General features: G+C 43.8%; 1 protein-coding gene across 3 annotated transcripts in view; it reads left to right on the top strand.

Annotated features, from left to right (window-relative positions):
* The window catches only part of PRKN (parkin RBR E3 ubiquitin protein ligase), an 862188-nt gene that overhangs the window by 818583 nt on the left and 19277 nt on the right, over positions 1 to 24328 (top strand). For all 3 annotated transcript variants that reach the window (XM_066616280.1, XM_066616288.1, XM_066616297.1), the window contains one exon: positions 23718 to 23804. In XM_066616280.1, coding sequence (XP_066472377.1) covers positions 23718 to 23804 — 87 coding nt within the window. The remainder of the gene's footprint in view (positions 1 to 23717; positions 23805 to 24328) is intronic.

Raw genomic sequence — 24328 nt, 5'->3', positions numbered from 1 at the left:
AAGGCTGAATAATTTCCACCTGACTATGGAGGGAATTGGTTTGCAATTTTGAATTTAAGCCTACTCCTTAAATTCTGCTCCACCTAGTGTCATTTACATTGTAACCCTTCTTTTGTTGTTGTTGTTCTTGGGCTACACATGCAGCTGCTGGATTTTTGTGTGTATATTTGTATCTTAATGTACCATGAATGGCTTGTGCAATCTACATCACGTTCCATACTTTGTTTGATTAAGAACTCCACTTCCTGGTGTATTAGCATGAAAATTAAATTTGCACTTAAGAATGAGTAACTTTCATGCAGTATTCCCCATACTTATATAGGCTAATATCTTCAGTGTCTGAGCAGTAATGCTGAAAATGTAGAAACCTTCAAAAATTCACAGGTGATTTTGAAGATGATCTGCTGTTATTCAATCCTCCTTTGTTTCACCCTTCCCCTCTCTATCATAACTTTTAGCCCAAAGAAGCACTCTAACAGTGTGGAGCCAAGAAAGTGGTAAAATGCTAGGCTATCCCATTCCTCTTGCCTTTCAACTGATAAAGGGCATGAGGTTGTACCCATGTTTTCAGTTTAAGCAATTGCTCTGACACCCACCATTAGCTGCTTGCTTTCATGGCACAATGAATCACTATGACTCAGGCAGCAATCCTATGCTCACTTACCTAAGAGTAAGTCCATTGAAATCAATGGGATACACTTCTGAGTAGATATGCATCAGATTGTGCTGTCAGAGGCACAGCAACAGGTTTGAGATTCTGAAGAGATCAGTAGACTATATTGGTCTTGATGTACCAATGGTCTGATAAGGTTTTAGATGTTCAAGGTGTGTCTCAACAACCGTCTTTTATCTGCTTGGTGACTGATACCAGATATGGTCATCCTGGATTTGAATCATTTTTCTCTCCTGAAAATCTATGGACCAGATAAATGACTGCTAGAGTAGTCTTTGACGATAGGCATTCATTCTCTGCCTTTCCCCCTTCCTTCTGGACTGCTTGCCTTCAAGATATCACCGTTGTTTGTGACATCATAATTCAGTTGCTTGTAAGTCATTGTGATGCTGCAGACAATGCCTGCAGCATTATTGCAAATGAATCAGTAGAAACAATGAAGAGACTGAAACAAACCATTATTTACACTCGGATACCTCACTAATCAGCACACATGGAGGAAAAAATATATATATTTGCCAGAGCAGCATAGGGATTATTAAATGGGAGAGAGATTTGGGATTTATTTGTAGAAAACTCCCTAAAGCACATGGATTAAAATACAGCTGCAATGCTGAAAGGAAATCAGATGTTAGATTGTATTGCTCTGGTAAACAATGATAATCAAAATTTGGTAGGTGATGTTATTATTGCATAAAATGCTAGTCACATGGCTTTGAAATATGTAAGCTGCATCATGAGCTTTTCTGTACGGAACAGAGGCTTCTGAAAAGAAGAAGGAGAGCTACCCAATGAACACACAGCTACAAATACATTGAAAGCTGACAGGGGGAGGGGTATTGGACTTTTCTCAACATTTACCCTAAATGTAAATCGGTTTTCTCCTATATGCTGCCAACTTTTCTCTCACTACATCAGAGAGAAACTGAACCACCTGTGGCAGAAATCCAGGATCAAGGCAATGGTATACCTGGGGGGGCAAGGGGGCAAATGCCATGGGCACCATGCCTGTGGGGGCTGTGCCAACAGGCTCTTCCTCAGACTCATTTTTTATCTTTTTTTTTTTTTAAGAGAAAGAAGCTGGCAGCTCCACAGGTTTCTTTCCTTTTACCCACCTCTTGATGGAGGAAAGGCATGCTCCAGAGTGGCATCGCACCAGTATTCTATCTTTTGATATGAAAGCCCTTCCCTTTCAACTGGATCCAATCACTATCTTACCTGCCTGGATAAGACCAGTCTTGAGACAGCCAATTAATAGGTGAAGCATGAATGGTGTCCAAGGCAGAGGAATCTCTGCTAAGCAACAGAAGTAGGGAAGGGTTTCTGGACACACAGAATCTATCCTTGGTTGGTTTTGACAGAGACAAAAAGAGCTTTTTGTGGCAAGACTTGATCAAGGCAAAAGATGTGACATACTCCCTAATAATGCTACTTACAATGTTGACACCATGCGGGCTGACGAAAAAAGTCACTTAACCTGCTTTGATCAGCTGTTGAAATACAGTTTGGGCTCTAGAAAGAATGGAAGCTGATACTGTTAAGGTAGCTGGATCTAGAAATCAGGGCAAAAGAGCTCAATTGAATGACAAAAATTGCACTATAGCAAATCAATTTTTTAAAAAGTCCCTCTGCTCCAGTGATTTATAAACAGCCTTGCTGACCTTTGTGATGTTAAGGTAGAGTCATTCAGACTACAATCCAACAATCAGTCTCTCTCCAGGCCCTTAGAAAGGTTTATCTTTCTTTCACCTGTTCAGGGGGAAGGGAGGGGGTGGACTGATGGATTGTCAGCTGACTGCCCTCTCTCTAACTATTGTAAAGGACTGTTTTCCTTTAATTTAAGGGGTCCTTCTCATCATGTTGAGATAAAAATCTCTACAGCAGTAAGAAAAGCATTTTAAAGGGGTGCATTCTTCCCCTTCTCCAGGGATCAGCACATTCCTTCTCATTTGCAGTGGCCATTCTTGTTGAATCAAATCTGTGTATAAAAATCCGTGTATAACAAGGTTGGACTTGTACATGTTTAAATCCGGTCCACTTCTTTTCCAAGGGTCCTGCTCCCAGGTAAGTGTGCTTAGGATTGCAACCTAAGAAGCATTTAAGATATGTAGGTTTGGGGTTGCATATAGCTAAACTGAATAATGGTGAACCCTAAGTAATGGCCCTAAAGAGAAAACAAAGGTATGAAATGTACAAAAGTGATAAGAAGTAATATGAAAGCCAAGACTCTAAAATAAAGAAGTTATTTTTAACTGAAGGCAACACTCACAGAGAATAGCATGTAGGAATTGCCTGAGACAGCGCAATCCTACACAAATCCCACCCCTGCTGATGCATCAACGCCAAAGGAACGTATGCTGTATCTGCGGTGGGGGGGTGCAATCAGAAAGGTCTCCTTGAAATAAGTGAACATTGCTTACCCCAAGAAGAGCCTCCACTGCCACCGTGGTTCTCCTCAGATCTACACCTTCTGTTTAGCAGGTGTTTTGTTGAGGCATGTAAGGGATGTGAATGGGGTTAGGATACTGGCGCACATGAGCACCGCCAATAATACCTCTGTTCCACCTCACTACCCACCCTGCCCCTCTTCCTCCCCATCCCATTCTGCCCCTGCCACCATCGCACTTATGGGTTCGGGTTCGGACATAGGCCTCCCGTAGTGCTGTCGGTTGTGGCAGCATGCTCAAAATGGCTACCAGTATCCCTTTTCACAGCTGCAATCCTTGTTTGTAAAGTAACATTCAAATCAATCCTGAGATTATCATCAAAGAAGTGATCGGTTTCATGAAATCACCATTAATGGGTGGCCCTTTGAAACTGAGAGCTGACAACTCTAGAAAATGGAGCGGCTGTGTGTGGTGGGTGGGGGTGGAACAGGAGAGAGATTGTGTGTAATTTGATTCCATCTGAAAGAACAGCTAAGGTGACAAATTCAAATCCAAATGCATTCTCCTAATCTAGCCATCTTGCCATTACATTATGATTTAATGATGGGTCTTGTGGAAGAATTTCTTTGCTAGTTTAGCAGGAAGAAGGCACCTGACATTTCGTTCTGCTCACCTGTGACCTCCCTATTATCCTCTTCAGTAATCCTTGAATGAAACATTTCACGAGCTATTTGTTCTTTCCTGGCCATGTAATTATAATGCCCCTTACTCCTTTTGTTTCGTTGATTAATAAAAGTCTTTTAATTTTTGAAAGTTTGAGGCTATTTTCTAATTTGGAATGCTTCTGTATAGCATGTGTATGCTGTAAAAAGATAACGCTTACAGGTCATTGAAGGCATTTGGCTTTACCTCATAGTTCATAACACCCACAAGGCATGTGTTATCTTCGAATAACACATGCCTTGCCGAGTCTTCCTGCATCCATTTTTGATGGACAAGCTTTCTGTCAGGTTCTCAAAAGAATGGCACTTCTAAATGCTTATAACTGTACTTATAGTTCAATGCCAAAATGTAGGTCCTTCAGATATCAGTTATGCATAATGAAAATGCATTACAGAAGGAATGGTACTTTTCTTGTTTCTTAAGGCATTCATAATTCTTAAATAGACTGGGTGAAAAATTTCCCCCCAGGAAGAAGTAAATGCTAAAGTTTGAGATTTAGACAGATTGCAACTTTCTAGGGCTGCAATCCTGCATGAGGGTGTAAAGAAGTAGGTCCCACTCAACTCAAGGAGACTTGCTTCTATGTAGACATGAATAGAATTGAGCTGTGTTACAGCCCAATCCTAAACTTTCTAGCACCTGCTGGAGCAGTGATGCCAAAGTGGCTACCACTGTATCCAGCATGCACCAGGAAGCCAATGGAAGTCTCCTTGTGGGAAGGGGACTTTTGTCCCCTTCCCATGGGGAAAGCCCCTAGCCCCACACTGGGGCTTCTCAAGTCTCCGGCAGCTATTTTGTCAGTGCAGACTTGAGAGACTCCATGCTGGGCTTTTCAGCCCAACACAGAGTTCAGGATCCTGCAGAGCAGAGCTCCCCCCGGTTCCACCCCCCTCCCAGACTGGTTCCTCCCCCACCCTCATTCTGTCCTCCCCCTGCCCCCCAGACTTACCCCCAGAAGTGGTGCTTCCTCCTCCTGCTAGAGCTGCGCCTGATGCCTGACTGGCACGGGCCCAGCACCACCACTCCGTACTCCCCGGGGTGCCATAAATGTACTTTATGGCATGTTTATGACACACAGCGCTGGTGCTAGGGCTCAGCTCTAGCACTGAGGGAGTTCAGGATTGGGCCCTCAGCCACCCTGTCCTATATGGAGTTTAAAAAGCCTGTACAATTTACTCCATTGTCAATGTACACAGACTGAGGCAGAAAGCCCAATCTTAACTAGGGTTTTACAACAGTGGAACAGAATCACTGCCACAAGTGGTGTCAGCAGCCCACTGCCACAGCTGGCTACTGGCAGGAGTGCAGGCAAGCTGGCGCAGGTGGTAGGCAGTGGGAGGAATGGGGCAAGGGGAGGAATGGGGAGTTTCTGAGTGGGGAGGGGGCAGGCAGGAGGCAGAATGGGAGAGGGAAGAGGTAGATACCAGTGGCACCAGAATCCTATCACTGTTCCCTCTCCTTACTCTTTTCCCAGGTTCTGTGCCAGCAGAATGGCTTGTGCACTTCTAAGGAGACCCATTCAGACAGTGGATGCTTGCCCCAGGGTGAGGGAACAAAAGCTCCTCTACCTTGAGGAGACATCTCTGACTGTCCCACCACAGGATGCAGCATGATGCAGCTGCATCAGCAGTGGAAGAAGGTTAAGACTGGATAATGGTTAATTGAGCAGGACTGCTTAACTTTGGCTGAATTGTGCCTCTTACAAGAACATGCTGTTCCTCTTCAAAATAGCAAATTACCTATAGTACCTGAAATTTTTGCCAAGTAATCAGGCTCAAATTCTCACTTCGCCTGATCTCCGGGTGAATCAGAGGGCAAAGCCTTTCAACTCTGAAAAGTTTCCTTTCTCAGGGGCGAACAGGCACCAAGTTTCTCAAGCAGCAGGCAGGCACAGCTCCTTAGAAGCAATTGGTTGACCTTTTATTCTCCTTCCTTCTGCTGCAGCCTGGTTCTGCTTGGCAAATGCTTGTAAGGCAGGTCTGTTTTTTTGAAACACCAGGATGGGAATCCTCCTTTCCATCTAAAGCAGGCTACAAATCAATGCACCCTTACTTAAGAATAACACCCATGGAAAGCAGTGGGTCTACTTCTGAGTAAAAAGGGTTGCAAATATATGCAGCTGCATCTCTCTGCTTTGAATTGAATTGCACACTCCCAGTTATGTGTTATGGGTTGTATGTTGTACGTAGAGCTTCTGGTGGATTTGATTCATGGATCTCCTGCAGTGGTTTCCAACCTTTTTCACTTGCATATCCCTTGGCAGCCCATTTCCATAAATTGTACCCTTCATATTAGCAAAATGTTTGTAATTAATAATACAAGCCCTCATCTCCTCTCTATGAAAGCCCAGACTTCATGTATTCATCACAGTGTTTTCTCTTTTTATTTGTTTGAGGAACAGAAGACTCTGCCTTTGCACTGTTTTACACCAGAAGTGTGCTGAGAAATTCTGGGTGATTGATCACTTTCCATATTATGTTTCAGCTTTTTTACTGTGCTAGTTTTCAATCACTGGTTCATACATGAATTGATGACCAAAAACTAGCTATTGGTGGGGCTTTCATAGCCAACTAGCTACCTCCCTTCCTGCCTTGCTGTTCCTTGCAAGGCATTCCTGTCTTGCAAGTCATTCTGGAGCATGACCTGCCTTTTTCTGCCATTATTCCATTCTTTTTCAAGTACCCCTAAAGGTCCTGTTGAGTGTCCCTGGGAGTCCATGAATACCAGGTTGGGAACCACTGTTTTACTGGTATGTTGTTTACAGTGCACTTACTCTGATAGTGCTTACAAAAAGATGATGAAGACCAGAATTTAAAAAGAATAAAAATGTATCTTATGATCTTTTACTATGTTTTTACTAAATTAGAGACTACAGTTCTTAGGTAACAATTAGTGGTGGGTTATTTTTCAGGATCTGGCCTTGAGTAAAATCAGACAAAACTACAGTCAGACACCCCCCTAAGTTTAACCCCCGACTTGAAAATGAAAGCCGCCCTGGGTCCCTTTAGGGAGAAGGGCGGGGTATAAATAAAGTTTATTATTATTATTATTATTATTATTGAAAATTCCATGATTGTTGGCTCAAAACCTGCCCTTGACTTATCTGTGAGATTGACTTATAGGCGAGTATCTACAGTACTTTTGCAATAACAATAGAAATCTTTTGAAGCACCCTAAATTCTGGGAAGGGTTCTTCTGCTTTAAATTGTAGGAATAAGAATATTTATCTGACAAAAGCAATTAAAATAAGGTGACATTTTTCTCTGGATCATCATTATTTCCTCACACATGAAGCAATGTGCCAGAACACTTTATCAGTTGCCCTTTGCTTTGCACTTTTTTCTTTCTCAGGTTATTTGAAAAGTATTGTCCACTGTTATGTACAATCAATATGAACAGAAGTATTCACGTGCAGATGGCATGGGCTAGATGAAGACTAGCAGGGTCCTCCAGCTGGTTTTTATTTAAAGAAAGTTAGCAGGAGTCTAAGCTCCTAATTTTTTCCCGTGCTTTCTTGATTAATTATCTACTTGCGCACCCATTCAGGAGTTATGATGAGAGAATTTGGATTATAACTCAACTTGTTATTGTATAATTTACACTTGGTGTCATAACTGTACATGATGTGAGATGCCAGATAATCTCTCCCAAATAAATAGCAATGATCTTGCTGCAAGGACGGCCCTTAGTCATGTGCCTTTATTGCTAGAACTATTTTTCAGTGTGGTTCTTTTCGGAGGTGAGAACGATTAGTGTCTAACAGCTAGCTGTCAAAGAAAAGATGAAAATTCATTAGAAAGTATTTGTATGATGTCAGTGAAGTGCTAATAACATCAGTCACCTCAAGGTCTGGCCTACATATAGCATGCATCTAAAAATAGAGTGAGATCTTCTGATTATTAGGCATGGCTTTTTATCACCCTGTGTTATTAAATAGGTCCCTCAGATCCCTTAAATGACCCTTCTCCCTTAGGTCATCAGAGAAGGCCCTCCTATGAGTACTGCTGCCCAGGTAGGTGCGTGGGGCGGCAGCAAGAAATAGGGCCTTCTTAGTAGTGGCACCAACGTTATGGAACTTCCTCCCCCTTGATCTATGAAATGCTCCGTCCCTGCATGGCCTGAAAACTTTTCTTTTTAGACAAGCCTTCTGAGTTCTCGGCCTTTTTAACATCTTTTAACATTTTTTTAATGTCTTGTTTTTACAGGCTTGGGGTTTTATAAAATTGCTGCTGATGCTCTTCTTATTGTATCAATGTCTGTTTGCTTTTTTAACAGATGTTTTTAATTGTGATTGTTTTAATCTGTGCTAATTGTGATTTATGTTTTTGTATTCAAGCTATGTTGTAAACCACCTTGGGTCCCTTCAGGGAGAAAGGCAGGATAGAAATATAGTAAGTAAGTAAAGTAAGTAAGTAAGGGCCCAATTCTATGCAATTTTCCAATGCCGGTGCAGCCGTGCCAATGGAGCATGCACTGCATTGTGTGGTGGGGAGGCAGTCACTGAGGCCTCCTCAAGGTATGGGTACATTTGTTCCTTTACCTCAGGGCTGCATTGCAACTGCACCAGTGCTGGAACTTGGATAGGATTGGACCCTAAGTAAGTAAGGGCGCAATCCTAACCAACTTTCCAGCACTGGCATAGCTGTGGGGCATGTGTTGCATCCTGCAGTTGGGGGGCCTCTTCAAGGTAGGACAATGTTTGTTGCCTTACCTCGGAGTTGCGTTGCCCTTATGTCAGTGCTAGAAAATTGGTTAGGATTGTGGCCTATGTAAATGAACTCCAGTTATATTGCACTTCATAAAAAACATATAAAGTATGCTTGTTTCAGATCATTTCTTCATTGCAAGTTTGGGCAAGCAGTTGTCATGGCCACAAAAATCCATGCCATATGGCTAGGGCACCAGATACCTGTGCGAATATTTGAATCCACTTTCCATTTGAGTTTCTCAGGTTGTTTGGGAAATATCAGTGCCCACTGCACTGCAACATCATCATAGGGAAAAAATTTCAGAGTCAACCATATTACCACCTGCACAAATGACTTGTGTGGAATATGACTATACCATATATGTTAGGATCCTGTTAAATTAGGGAGAGTTCCAGGCATACTGATTTATGCCTTGATACTCTGTTTTTATCACCTGACTGGAAAGTAAGAAATATCCATTTGCTTCCCTTCCTTTTTTGTAACTGACTTGAATAAACATTACGCCAACCTCCAGTGACATGGGGAGGGCACAAGAGTTATAAAAACAGACCCAGAAAGGGAGAATTTGCTAAAACATGAGTAGCCCATGAAGGAGTGCACTTGCTGGAGACAGGAGGATGGAAGAATTTGGCCTACGTATCTAAGCCAAGAGCTTGTAATCAGCTATAAGTGAGAGCCATCAGTATGGAAGTTGTAGGCTGCTATGGTGAATAGTGAAACAGTACAGAACAAAGTGATGAACTGAGCGTTTTTATAAATCCAGAATAAAACCAAGAAAACAGTAAGTTGTTACATCAGGTTTGATAGATTTTTTTTAGAGATGTGTTTATTGCTGGCAAGCAATTTGTATTGTCAATATATGTTGATTTATTTCAGCCAGAATAATTTAAGTTCTGAAAATAATTATTTTACCCAGAAAATGTAATCCATAATATTCATCAATTCAATGGGCCTTTGAACTGTTCAAGAATAAAACTGGAGAAACAGCAAAATATTTGCTTGCACGTAAGCTTGCTAAACAAGCACTCAAACAACCCACCACAGAAGGATTGAGCAAAACACCAGCTGAAAAGTTACGTATATTAATGCTTTATGTGGAGGTAGTTAGATGAATAAAACTAAAAGTCCCTGGCATTTACATGGCTAAGCTGATAATCCCAAAAACATTTACCGTATTTTTTGCTCCATAAGACGCACTTTCCCCCCCAAAAAATGTGGGGGGGGGAAGTGTGTGCGTCTTATGGAGCGAATACTGCAAAGCTGCAGGCGTTCTCAGGGCAGCAGAGCCTCCTTGGCAGGTGCTGCTGCCCCTGACCAGGGTCCTGCCTGTGCTCAGCTTGTTGGCATCCTTCAGTCTCGGAAGACTATGGTGTCACGCTCTGAATGGTGGTTCTGGAACAGAGTGTCCTCTCCAGTGCGCGAAGCCTGGGTAAAGTAGGTATGGAGGATAGACTGTTACCCATGCAGCAAATTCCCCCTCTCCACGTCGCTGAAATGGTCCAATGGAGAGGCAGAGGCCAATACGGTTGGTTCCAGCGGCATCGCAGGAGTTGCCAGAACGTGACTGTGTTCAGCCATGAACTGCCTCAGGGACTCCGGCTCCGGATTTTGCCTCAAGGTTGACTCCTAAAGCCTTTTCCATAACTGGATGTAGCCACAAGGCAGTGGAGGTTTGGGATCAGAGTTTTCCTTCTCTCAGATGAGCTGCCTTCCCAGGCTGACGAGTCCCATGTACCCGGTGGCTGTTTAGTCGCCTCTTACGACAAGTACAGCCAAACTGAGGGCCTATTCTTATCCCCAGCCCCCAGGGGATGTATGGATAGCATTGTACCCTAAATCACCTGAAATGGCACAGTCGTGTAGAAAACAGCACAGGACAGAGAAAAAAAAATCCCTCAAGTCACATACAACACCTTAATTCACAGCCAAAAAATAAATTGCAGCAAAATAAAGTGCAAAAAATAAATTGCAAAAACAGAATTGCAGCAAAATAAACAAATTGCAAAATAAAGTCCAAAAAAAAAATTGCAGCAAAATAAATAAATTGCAGTGCAATCCTATATGTGTCTACTCAGATGTAAACCCCAGTGAGTTCAATGGGACATCATGTACTGTCATGTGCAAAGCAAAGGACTGCAACCCCATCTGCATCCTTGCTGCAAGGCTACGCCCAATGGAATGAGTGTTCCTCCGACCTCCTTGACTGTGAGTGGAGATGCGAAATAGAACCGGAAGCCTGAGGTTGCCCGTGACACTACCTGTCTCTGTGTGCCTCAGTGACTGGGCTTTCGGTGAGTGAATTTTAGCTGGCCTTGGCTCTCCTGATCAAACTTCTGGCTCTTCCCGAGGTAGACCCAGCGCGTCTAAAATCTTGCCTTGCTACTGGGTACGGCGTATTTATTCTCCTGAGTGAGACAGAGGAGCCCTGAAGGCGCTTGAGGGGCAGCGTTGGGGCAGGCAGTGGTTTAGACAGCTAAGCCCACGGACGCAATGGTGGCGGGGGGTCCTTTCTCTCGAGGGCGCGAATACTGCAGGCGTTCTCAGGGCAGAAGAGCCTCCTTGGCAGGTGCTTCTGCCCCTGACCAGGGTCCTGCCTGCGCTCAATGGTAATGCAAATGCAATGGTAATGCAAATGCAAATTGTAATGCAAATGCCGGCGCTCAATGGTAATACAAATGTTCAGCGCTTAGTGACAATGCACTTGCAGAAAAATACCACAGTACCGCATTCTACCAGTGCAAGGATGATAAAGCAGAAAAGGCTAGCATATAAAATTCCTTTTAAACTAGAGGTAGTAAAATATGCTAAGGAGCATGGAAACAGAGCAGCGGAGAGACATATTTTATTACACTATTTGGTTCAGAATATTTTTTTCCTGTTTTCCTCCTCTAAAAACTAGGTGCGTCTTATGGTCAGGTGCGTCTTATAGAGCGAAAAATATGGTAAGTCCCATTGAACATGATGGGGGCTACAAATCCCCTGTGTCATAGTTTGGAAAGTCTGTTCATGAACCCATGTTTCATGGACATAATTGGCTCTCTCGCACTCTCTTTCTCTCTTCTCCCCCCCCTTTTCCTTTAGTTAGGGAAAAAGACCTGATAAAGATGATTTTAGTAGAAGCAGTGCCAGCAATAAAGGAGTAACTATCCCTAACCAGAAGCATGACATGGAACTGAAAATCAAGGCCTTTTTGTGAAAGATTACTAAGCAAAAGTCTTATATCATTCCCACGAAGGTGGCTTCAGAAATCTTATGACCCCTTTTATTGATAGGGGTCTTCCTTTCTCCTGAGCACATAGAACCAAACTTAACAGTGCTTTAGACCAGAGGTGCCCAAACCCTGGCCCTGGGGCCAATTGCGGCCCTCAAGGCCTCTCTATGCGGCCCTCAGGGAGCCCCTAGTCTCCAATGAGCCTCTGGCCCTCCAGAGATTTGTTGGAGCCCACACTGGCCTGACACAACTGCTCTCAGCGTGAGGGCAACTGTTTGGCCTCTCGAGTGAGCTGTGGGATGAGGGCTCCCTCCACTGCTTGATGTTTCACATCTGTGATGCAGTAGCAGCAGCAAAGGAAAGGCCAGCCTTGCTTTGTGCAAGGCCTTTTATAGGCCTTGAGCTATTGCAAGACCTTCATTCATTCATATAAGTTCATCTTTAATATATTCATTTATGTAAATTTATTCAAATTTGAAATGTAAATTAATTTGGCCCCCCGACACAGTGTCAGAGAGATGATGTGGCCCTCCTGCCAGAAACATTGGACACCCCTGCTTTAGACGACTGTACTCCATCTGTTTTAGGGTGCTGGCAGCCAGACTAAATCCTCCCCTCTTCCTGATTCAACCTCTGTCTGCAAAGTTCCTGAACCAGTGCATTGGATCACTGTTGCCAGGATCTATTCCAGTCTTACAGGACAGCTATTCTCTCCTACTTCCAATCCTTTCAGAGTCTCCCCAGTGCCCTCATTTGCATGTCTGACTCTCCTCCCTACCACACAGTTCCAGAAGTGGTAATGCAAGTCACTACCTGGGCTGTGGCAGCTCAAGCTAATACATAGGCCTGCATTGCCAGAGGCAGCACTACAAAAGGGTGTATTCCCAACCACATGAACATTCTTTTTTCCCCTGCTTTCTTTGTATGCCCTTAAATAGATGGCAGAGGAAAGGGGAAAAAATGCAACAGCATCTAAATGTACTATAATTTATTATTAAAATCCTATTCTCTGGATACCCATCTTCACAAAGTTGTCGCTACGCTCAGCCTGCTTAAAAAGGCACAGTGTCCTTGAAATAGCAAGCAGCCTTTCCTCCTTTTCATATGTTCCGGTACATCTGAATACCATTTCTCTTTATGAGGCAGGCTTGTCAGGACCAGTTTTGTGTGTATCAGCTTTTAGTAACCCTGGACTGAGTCCTGGCTGCTCAGCATGACTTTCATTCAGCTTTACCCAGAGAGTGCTCCAATATTTGATTCATGTACCACTGCTGCCATCTTCTGGGAAAAAAACAACACTTTAAACAAAATCATGCTTTGGGATTATTTAGGTTGTATTTACCATACCCATGTACGAATGTGTGCGCCTCCTTCATGTTGTAACTGTATTAATCCAAGTAGCATACAGGAAAAAGAATAAAATTCTAGTTCTTAAAGCTATCATATTGTTCATAATTATAATATATGAAATCCAGTATTTAGGCAATTAGGTACATAATGGATGGCTTGCAGGCTGCCCTCTATTGTAAATACGTTGATTTCATGTTTTGTTGGGATAATGCTACAAATAATGACAGGTTATATGAACTCTGTGTGTGTGTGTGTGTGTGTGTGTGTGTGTGTGTGTGTGTGTGTGTGTGTAATGCCATCCATTTTGGGGTAGTGGTGTTACCTAAAGAAGATTACCACCTACATTTCAGCAGGGTAGAGGGTGGCAGGGAACAACTATACTGGATGGTTTTGGACAAGTCACTCCCAAGTGTCCCCCTACAGACGCTCACTCCTTTCTGTAAGATCTAGTTTGCAGAGGGCAAATACAATAAAATATTTGGCAAGTTTAGAGCAAGCTTCTTGCAGTGTCTGCATTCTCCATCTTCCAGGCACTGAAGTCTAAAGCTGGTAGTGGTTATTGTACAGGTCAGAGCCAGGGATAAGACCTCCCAGAACCTGAGGCAGAATGCCTATGCTGCCCTCCCTTACCTGGTGATGCGCCAGCCTCATTTCCTCCCAGTTCCTGGATTAGAAAGGAGACACAGAACAGAAGAGGAAGTGTGGAGGAGAAGAGACACTCTGGCCAACTCCTCTTTTCCATGCATCACCTTCTGCTCATCCTCCTCTTCCTTTTCCAGGGCGTGGTAAAAGGAGAAGGAGCCGTTGTGGTGAGTGGGCAAAGAAAGGTGGGCACTCCTTGCCAGTCTGCTACCTGAGGTGGTTACCATGGTTCAGGTTATGATTGAATGTGGATATGTACCATAGATATATATATGATATGTACAGTTCAATTCCTATGTATCTAAACTTCTCTGAAAGAAGCTGTGGAACATCTATTCTTAGTTATTACTATGTCACATAGGGTCATTTCCCCTTGCTTGTGTGGCATGTTCCTGTTTCAATATACTTTGTAGATTAAGACCACAATCATATGCCAACTAACATGGCAGAATGGGCACAAACGCGGTCGCAGATGTGCAGTAAAGCATATTGCAGCTACACAGAGGCCAGTGCAGTCAGTGGTGAGGCCTGTGTTGGAGCACAGGGGTAAGTACTGTGAATTGCCATGCAGTGGGGGAGGGTGAAGTTCATGCTTGGGAGATGGCACAGGGATGACAGCAGAAGCCGCTGTACCATGGGGCGGGCGGGCGGGCGGGCGGGCGGCCAGCATAGGATTGGGCTGTAAAAAAATACACTGATTTGTACTGTAGATTTTTTTGAGGGGAAAAACAAAAAACCCACCTGCCAAGTTTTTTTATTGTTAGGAAACTGCAGGTAGCTCATAACTGCTAACTTGGTTTGAAGACCTTTGTAAATATTTTGGGTAGCAAATGGGGTGCAAATCATTTGCAAATCACTGGGTGATGCAGCTGTTATTTGCTTTTAGACAACACTATTTCACAAAAACCAAAATTCTGTTGCAGTGCCTAACTTTAAGATACAGTGCATGTTTTCTGATTGTGGAGAAGGGGTTGCATCCAAATAAGCTTGTTCCCATTGGAATGAATGAGACATTAATTATGATGACTGACTTGTCCCAGTGATTTCAATAGTGATTAGACATAATTAACTTTCCTTGGATATAGTTTAAAATTTCTCAGCTCATTATCCATTCTCATTCTAAAATACTTCCCCATTATTTATTTTAAATAAATATATATACCACTTAACAAAGCAATCAAATAACCTGTGATCCACCAAATGAAATGGATCCCAGCAGCCATATACTGTGGCCAGCCTTCACAAGCTCCATTTTAGCAGTCCTAGTCAGGCAGCAAAAACAGGAGATTTATTAAACCCCTGTTGGATTGCATTCAGTTTTGTGGGTCACAAGTTGTAAAGGTCTGTTTTTCAGATAATACGCTCTTGGGCAGGGACCTGCCTGTGTGTGTGTGTGTGAGTGTGTGTGTGTGAGAGAGAATGTTTGTTCCATTATAGCTCCTTCCACAGTTCCTTCATATGCTGCAAGAAAAACTATGGATGATGATCTCATCCTTTTGCTTTCAATGGAAATAAGCTTGATCTCTGGGTGAGATGGGGAACTGTTTTCACATCTTATTAGATAATGGATGAGATGTAAAATCAGTTCCATGGTGGAAGAACACCCTGGAGGTTGATAAGTTTGTCAGAATAAATAGGCCTTCCCTGACACAAATGCATTAAGCACTCCCCTGTTACATCTCAGCATGGATTATAAAGGAAACAAGCATCCATTTAAGATGGGCTGGTTGACGGCACAGCTTATTTCATTTCAAGTCCCAGCCCCATGGAAGTTCTCCGATCTTATGGGACTAATGCCCCAATCCCACTGGGCATTTACAATGGCAGATCTTATGATCTGCCACCTTAAGTGCTGCTGCAGCACCATGAATGTCCTGCCTCTGTTGTGTATATTGGAGACGCTAGTAGAAATGACCAGAGGCTCCATGCACCTGCCAGAGACAGACCCAATCTTATTGGAGCAGGTAAGGTACCAGTGCAGGTAAGGTCATGAGCAATTCAGGGGAGGTTTGGGGCAGGGACCAGGGAGGGCAGGGGGTGGGAGGGGTGGCTCTTGGCAGTAGCAGCACATGCCTGAGCCAATCCCTATTTCCTCAGCCCGACATGCCCCCTGCCTCTCACTGGACTTAAGCCAACACAATAGCTGTAAAAATATAAGTAAAAAATACCTTTCCCAGGCCATTTGGTAGCTCCCAACCATAGCATGCAGTGCACACTCTGTCTGCATGACTGCGTAGTGCAGTGGTATTCAAACTGGGGCGTCGCGACACCCCAGCCTCTGGGTCCTGGCCTCTGCCCCCTTTAGGAGTAGAGGCAGCCAGGAGACAGGGGGAAGGCAGCGGCGCGATCTGCAGGATGGCGCCGCTCAGGGGGGCTGCAGGGGCTTGGGTGCATTTGCCCAAGCCTCCTGCAGCCTCCCGGGGGTGTGGGGAGCCCTGCGCAACATTCGGCAGAGCTCCCCAGATCAGGAAAAGTGAAAGCGGAGCAATTGCGCCCCACTCCGCAAAACTGGAAGGGGAGCACGATCACTCCGCTTTCCCTTCTGACGGGGCTGCAAGGACTGGGGTGCACCCTCCAGTCCCTGCAGCAGCCGTCCCTGCGTGTGGGGAGCCCTGCACGAGCGCCTGCAGGTCTCCCCAGGCCAGGGAAAGGTAGAGTGGGGCGATTGCGCTCCGCTTTTGCAGAGGCAGAGCAGATCGCTCCACTCTCCCTTTCCCTGACCTGAGGTGCCCTGCAGGTGCTCGCGCAGGGCTCCCCGCACACAGGGATGGCTGCTGCAGGGACTGGTGCGTGCATCCCAGTCCCTGCAGCCCCCTGAGTGACGCAATCCTGGGGATCCCGTTGCTGCCTTCCCCCTGCCCCTTGGTGCTTCCCCCCCGCCCCCGCAGACTTACTGTGGGTTTCAAACTCCTAGAGAATTTGAAAACCACGGCGTAGTGTAAAATGATGGGGGATAGGATTGTACTGTAAAATTAGCATTTGCATTACTTATGGACATTTGTAAGTAGTCATGTTTTTCTCATATTCCTTAATTAGCCATGTTAGATCATAGAAGCTTCCAATTCAAAGGTGGTATGCCTCTGAATACCAGTTGCTGGAGAACAAACAGCAGGGGAAAGCCGGTGCCTTTAGGGGCTGGAAGATCTTTGGAGCTATTGGAAAATATATGACTGGCCCAACAGAATGCCAAAGACATTTTAGGCAAGAGAAAGTCAAGATTTGCTATTCAGATATGGGTAGAATGTGAAAAGTGGGTGCACATTGCATACGCATGCATCTAATAACGCCTCAACATCTTTAATAGATGAAAAGCAGTTTCAAGAGGCTGAAATTTTGGGTAGAATAGCATTTCCCTTCTGGTTTTTCATTCAAATTGCCCCTCAAAGCCACTTTCCCCTGGGTTCCAGACATAGGGGAATCCAGTGGCATCACTAGGGTTTGCGTCACCCAGTGCGGGATGCCAGTGCGTCACCCCCATGCAGTGGGCGGGGCAATATCCCAGGCAGTGGGCGTGGTGATGTACCATTACTCCACCCCCACTGGTTTTTTGGCTGTACCTTTTGATAGAACAAAGAGAGAACACTCTCTGCATGAAATCACGGATTGATAGATATATAGCATGCTGGTATTATTCCTCCAAACTGTGATTTTAGTGATTTTGATCACTAGTGGTGTCACACACACACACACACACCCCCAGGGTGTCAACTTACTAATACCTTATTGCAGCAGTTCTCAAACTTTTAGCACTGGGACCCACTTTTTAGAATGAAAATCTGTCCAAGACCCACCAGAAGTGATGTCATGGTAGAAGTGACATCATCAGGCAAATTAAAGTAAATAGTTAAAGTAAAACAAATAATTAAATAAGCAAAGCCAGCCCTGGTTCACCAAGTGAATTTCCTCTGTAGCCTGCCTGCAATAACACCCCCCTCCAAAATCAGTAAAGTTTTCAGCCCTACCCAGTGCCCAGTTCAATTTAAGAACTTCTGTTTAAACCTGATCACTGTCAGGATCCACTTGGCTTTGCAAGTCTCAAAAAGGTTCACCTTATCAGCTGAAGCCTCTGTTTTGATCCTTTTGGGGGGGGGGAGGCTGCCTTCTGGAGCACTTGCTTAGTTCCAGGTGCATAGGATCAGGACCATTCTGGTAGCCTTGCACTCTCCTTCACCTGATCTTCCACACCAGCCAAGGCACGTTTGCTTACTTGCGAGTAAACTCGACCGTGAGGCTTAGTTTTGCTTTCCATAGGGCTCAATACATTCATCTGCTTGGAGGGAGGGACTTCCTTCTCAGGTGTCTTTGGGGGCTGCATTCATTGGATCAGGACCATTCTGGTGTCATTGGATTGATCTCGGCCTGCCCTTTCCAAAGGAATAAGGCATGTTCGCCTACTCGCGAGTAAATGCACGATACAGCCCACTTTCCATAGGGATCCATGCATTTTTTGTTCTCCAGTTTTTTGACCATAACTTTTGATATAAAGGAGATATTTCACTCTGGTTTTTTGCACTGCATTCCGCTTAAAATTCCACATCCAATGGTATATAATATGATGGAGTTACTCCTAACCACTGCAATTTTAGCACATCACCCCCTCAGTGCGCGTCATCCCCCCCTGCACGCGCCACCCGGTGCGGTCCGCACCCCCCAAGCAACGCCACTGGGGAATCCAGTTATGCTTCCGCAGTCAAGGGAAGCATAGTTATGCTTATAGCATAAATCTGGAGCCCTTTGGGGTAGAGGGAATGGCTTGGGGGACATTTTGAGCAGAAAAATAGCAGGAAAGGGATTGAGCACCCCCTCTGCACCACCATTCATCTGCTCAAAAATTTCTGCCTCCTGGAGCTGCTTTTCATTAACAAATGGTCAAGGCTTCATTGCATGCATTTGAACACAATCCATTCTCTATATAAATGCATACCCAGCAATGGTGAGAATGTACAACATGGAGAAAATGGTGAATGTCTATACTGGCTTTCTGGGAGGCTCACTGGAAGCTGTAGATCTCACAGGATAAATGATAGGAGTCCACACCACTGTATTTGTACTGTGATTGCATTAACAACACAACAAACAGCAGTGGCCTATAAAATGGCTTGCTGGAAAGTAAAACACCATGGCCACTGAGTGGCATCTGAATAGGTGCTGACATCTTTACTAGCAAGTGTTGCATGGCAGAGGTGGGGGGAATGGAGGCATAGCACCACTGAAGTACATTACTGGATTATGTTGGCCAATCAGCAATCATGATGCTTACCAGGCAACTTCCATTCCTCAGCTAACAATTTGCATCAGCTCATCAGTAAGGGTGTCCAATCTCCTTCATCAGGCACCATTCAGCCATGAAGTCCTCTTACTTCCCAGTGCATCACCTCATTGCTTGCTGCCCACCCTGTAGACATGCAAGGGGAGGACATATATTGTTTTCAAAGGCCTTACCATCCCAACTCTCTCATGGGGGGTGGGAACCTAAAGATCTTGAAAATGAATTTATTGTTTTTGCAGATTTGCTCATTGTTTTAGAACTATTAAGGGCGCAATCCTAACCTCTTATGACAGTGCTTTCCAGCACTGACATAAGGGCAATGCAGCTCTGGGGTAAGGGAACAAACATTCCCTTACTTTGAGGAGGCCTCTGTGAGTGACATCCAACTGCAGGATGCAGCACATGTTCCATTGGCACTGCTATGTCAGTGCTGGAAAGCACTGGCATAAGGGGTTAGGATTGCGCCATTAATGTGCTATGTGCATCTCCATCCTGTTTACATGAGATGTCAGTCTCTTTACGTGTGTTTGCCTGAGGAAAAATTTGTGTGCTTTGAGTCTGCAGAGAGAAGCTGTTGTCACATATTTTCTAGAACAATGATAATAAAAATACATAGTAGTAGGAGTGAAAGTAGAAATAGTAGAAGGTCTACAACATGGCTATTTATTTGTCTGTTTACCTACTAACCATAATTCTGTCCTGCCTTTCTCCCCAAAGGGGACCCAAAGAGAACTTTGCAGTTAGAATATCTGAAAACATTTGCAGACATCTGTTTATAAGATTTTTAAAACACTTAAAATATGTTTTAATATTAAAATATGAGCAATTTAAAATTTGAGCAACTATTGCTGTTTAAAATTAATTACTGAAAGCAATAAAGTCTATCTGAGCTCTTCTATTTAATCTGCTTTACATCCGTTTATGCCTCTTTCAATAAATTTTCTGCAGTGATTGTTTAACCAGTGTTTCTCAACCAGTGGTATGGGTACCACCAGTGGAACTTGAGGTGGTGTTGAGTGGTACTCCTGGGACCCCTGAATCCTGCTGCCCGGGAGTGAGACCAAAAATGTGACACCACAAACAGTGATAGGAGGCTCAGCTTGGTGGGCAGAGTTCCAAAGCATGCTTTTCTGTGCTTGAAAAAGCTTTCCCATCCACCTTGAGCTTCTTGCTGGTGATTGTTGTGTCACATCTGGCCTCCCAACCCGGAAGTTACTGATGATGATATAATTGCCAGTTACTTCTGGTGGTATTTTGAATAGGTGGACCTTGTGAAGTGATATCATGGAGGACAAACATTAAGAAGCACCTGGTTTAAACCTAATTGCAGTCAATAGTCCTTGAGTATAATTCAACTCAAATATAATAATAATAATAATAGCAGGTATTTATATACCGCCTTTCTTGGTCTTTATTCAAGACTTTATTCAAGGCGGTTTACATAGGCAGGCTTTTATTTAAATCCCTTATTAAATAGGGATTTTTACAATTTCAAAGAAGGTTCTTTCTTTCAAGAACCACTACATTCATGTGTTTCATTCCGATCTGGCTTCACATTCTGGCCTCGATCCTCCCACGCTCAGAGCAGATGGAATAGCTCGGCTCAGCTTGTCAGCTGCTTCAAGGTCGCACGGTGCCGGTGGCCTCGAACTGGCGACCTTCGGATGTTATCTTCAGGCAGACGGAGGCTCTACCCCCTAGACCAGACCTCCTGCCCTCCAAATATCATGGGGACCCCTGCAAGATGGTGGTCCAGAGGCAGTACATCCACTGCACTTTAAATACCCAACCCACCTCTAGACTTGCTGCATTGTGGTTTAGTCAGTCGAGGGATGTTTTGTTGTGGAACTGGGTCTGAAGGCTGTGGTAAGTATGACAGAAACATTTATATGCGGAAAAGGGAATTTTCATTTTCATAGACTGGAGGACTACCTCTATGGCACCTAACCTTTATAACCCCCATGGACCTCCTCCCATAGCAGACCATATAGAATCCTTAGTAATGTTTTTGTATTAATGTTACTCGTAATTTCCATATATCACTGAACGTAATGGCAGTAGTAGTGACAAACTAGTAAAATTAAAATTCCACTTTTAAAATTACAAGAACACAAACACATTTAGGATCAAGCTCCACGTGTATGGAGAAAGAGCGTGCTTGCCATCTTTCACTTTATGAAATATTTTTTTCATAAATATTTATTTCACTTGTGAAATAAATGGTTTCCTTGCTACATATGTTTCACATGTCTATTACTTAATGCAGCCATTTTCAACCACTGTGCCGTGGCACACTAGTGTGCTGCGAGTGGTCCACAGGTGTGCCACAGGAATTTGGGGGAAGATCATTTATTAGTGGGGCCAATGGGGATGTGAGCCCCCACTGGCAGCATGGTGTGCCTTGTCAATTGTCAAAAACCTGATGGTGTGCCTTGACAATTTTAGTGTCGTGTCAGTGTTCTACGAGATGAAAAAGGTTGAAAATCACTGATTTAATGGATTACTTTGGGGGGAAAAATAGCTCTTGCAAATTCAGGGATGCAAATTATTTGCTAAATTGAAAAAAACCATTCTGTGCTTTTAATCATTGATTTCAAACATTGATTTACTAACCCAGCATTTTTTAATGAATTTTGCTATCGCCCCTCCCTGAGGTGTCACTCAGTTTGGTCAGTCCCACCCCCAGTGACACCACTGTGAAAGACCTTTGAAGAAAGTTACCCATTATTAACAAGATCATTGCAGGGTTGAAACAGACAATAGCTGCCCTTAGGAACAGACATTGTGGGAGTGCAATTGTCTTTGATGCCTGCTAGTTCTTCATTTAGTCTTACCCAGTGCTTGTGGCCCATACCTGTGCTTGAAACAGAAGCTTGTTTCCACTTTTCCTTCCAATGTTTTCTTGTGAGAACTACAAGTCCCACCTGACTCCAGCCTAGATTTGCCAACCCTTCTGGTGGGCCACTGTGAGATACAGGAAGCTGGATTAGATGGGCCTTTGACCTGATCCAGCAGGGATCTTCTTATGTTCTTAAACCTCCAGGATTGGCCTCTCTAGGAATTGGCACCAGTCTCCAAGTGACTGCTGAAAGCAGTCTTTCAGGTCCTCCAGGAATTTCCAACATTACATCAGGTTGGAAAATAAGGTAAATCTTCCAAGAATATCTTCAGTCAGAGTTGGCAGCTTCTCTCCTTAGCAGCTCCTAACTGGATGAAAAGGTTCAGTTCCCTCTCTTTGTTCTGTTCTTCCAGGTTAAAGAGCTTTCAGAACTTTCGGATAATGTACAGCCCAAATCCATATTATTTGGAGGGAATAAAACCTGGAATAGAATAATGCATTATTTTGATGTCTCAGTCTTCAAATCCTTTAGTCCTCTCACATGAAGAGTGTTTGAGTGCAGTCAACCTATTGTCCTGTTTCATTTTGCATAAGAATCATTTCTGCAATGCTGCAATGAATTGTGATTTCCTACGGTACTTAAAGTGACAACAGAAGCGTGACAGAGTGCAAAATGGAACTGCAAAGATGCGACCTGTGGCAGATAAACATTTTAGTGTCAAGTACTGCCAATATGTCTATTCATTTTACGCAAAAGTCAGCAAGAAGTCAGGAGTGGTTTATCAGCTTGGCTTGTCAGTGTAGCTAACAGTTGAGAAATCCGTTCATGCTCTGAAGGTGGGTCAGGACTATGTAACTCCAGAATTATAGGAAGAAGGCAATTTTATATTAGTGAATTTTTCTCTTCCCAGCAAGGACATTGAAATTAATGAGGACTTGATGGTTCAAAGACCTTTGACACCTGTCAAAACAGGTATCTTTATTATAAAGAAATGGAACAGGTGTGATACACAGGTGTCAGTTTAGAAGGCATTGAATTCCACCCAAGCAAATTTGTGGTTCAGTGTTTTCTGGGATGAATCCAGAATCTAGTGTTGCCAATTGTCTAGAACAGATGGCCTGGGTTCTTCTTGTGCCTTTAACAGCAGTATGTGTGAACTATCAGATGAAACTTTTTGTAGCATAAAAAATATTTTCAATTGCTAACTGCTACAGATCAAGCAGCTGTTAAAGGCACTGCCACGTGTTAACACCTTCTGTTTGAGGACCCTTACATGGTATCTGAATGGCAGGGCCTTCAGTGTGAAATACTCTCTCTCTCCCCCATCCCTGTTCTGGCTCCTTCTTTTGAAAAGCATCTGAAGACTTCCTGGTTCTCCAGGGAATGTTTTAGAAGATCCATTGTTTGTTTCCCTGAGTGAGGGAATCAGCAACTGGAGCCCCATCCCGTGTCAAGAGTCCGAAAACTAGAGTGTATGTTGGCCATTGCAGTGTCCCAGTTCACAAGGGGGGGGGGCAATGCCTTGACCTGTTGGCTTCCAAAGCAATTTTATCTTATTTTGTAAAATGTCTTAACTTGGTGCTATTTGGCAAGGGTTGCTAGGTATACATAAAAATATCACTGTAATCTCTATAGTTGCAGTAGTTTGTAAAGGACTTTGCAACTCCATGAGTACAAGAAAAGGGGATTCCCTTTTATAATATAAATTGTCTTATTTCATAGCAGAAAATTATACAAAAAATGGGATTCTGTTAATGAGCAGGCTGTTTAATAAGATGCACGATTAAAAGAGATTATGGGAATTTAATGGGGTGAAGAAGATGATAGATCATCCGGTATATAGCCCTCTATGACTAGAATATTGTGGCTTCAGCCCTATTGATTGTTATGTTTTCTGGTTTTCTTTTCTCCAGTTTGTTTTCTGCCGTGAATGCAAAGAAGAATTCCATGATGGGGAATGTAGCACACTTCTCGAAACTCAGGGAGCTGCAGCCCAGAAGGTACAAGCCTCTGTGTCCCTAGCATCGATTCCACAATAAATTAGTTCTGGTGCATCTTCAGAAATGCTCGTGAAATTGTAATCCAGAGCAGAAGCAGTTATAACTTAGGTTCTCAGTCTGTGATGTGGATCCCCTGAGGGCAGTGTTATACCCTCTCAGCTGTGTGACTGTGTGGCCACCCTGCTGGAACTAGAGCCCTGTGCAACTTCAATCAAGGTGCTCTGGAGTTTAATGATGATTATGATGACCCCACGCAGCCCCTTTAGGGCTCTGTGCAGTCCCTGTGACAATTACAGGGAATACTGCCTGATGAACAAGACACACCTGGAAGGGGGTCATAAAATCTCAAGGAAGGTGAGGTTCTTGTAGCAGACAGAGATGGGGGCATGTTCCTTTCTGTAGCAGAATGTGCCAATTACAGCCACCCAAACTCCCATGTTAGTTATAGAAGAGAGGCAGGGAACATTTGAGAGCCCGTGATTGCTACAGCTACTTCCCCATCCACCTTATTCCCTGACTGGCAA

Source organism: Tiliqua scincoides, chromosome 1, assembly GCF_035046505.1.
Source record: "Tiliqua scincoides isolate rTilSci1 chromosome 1, rTilSci1.hap2, whole genome shotgun sequence".
Lineage (NCBI taxonomy): Eukaryota > Metazoa > Chordata > Lepidosauria > Squamata > Scincidae > Tiliqua > Tiliqua scincoides.
The sequence above is the reverse complement of the archived record's forward strand: the minus strand, read 5'-3'. Positions and strand labels throughout refer to the sequence as shown.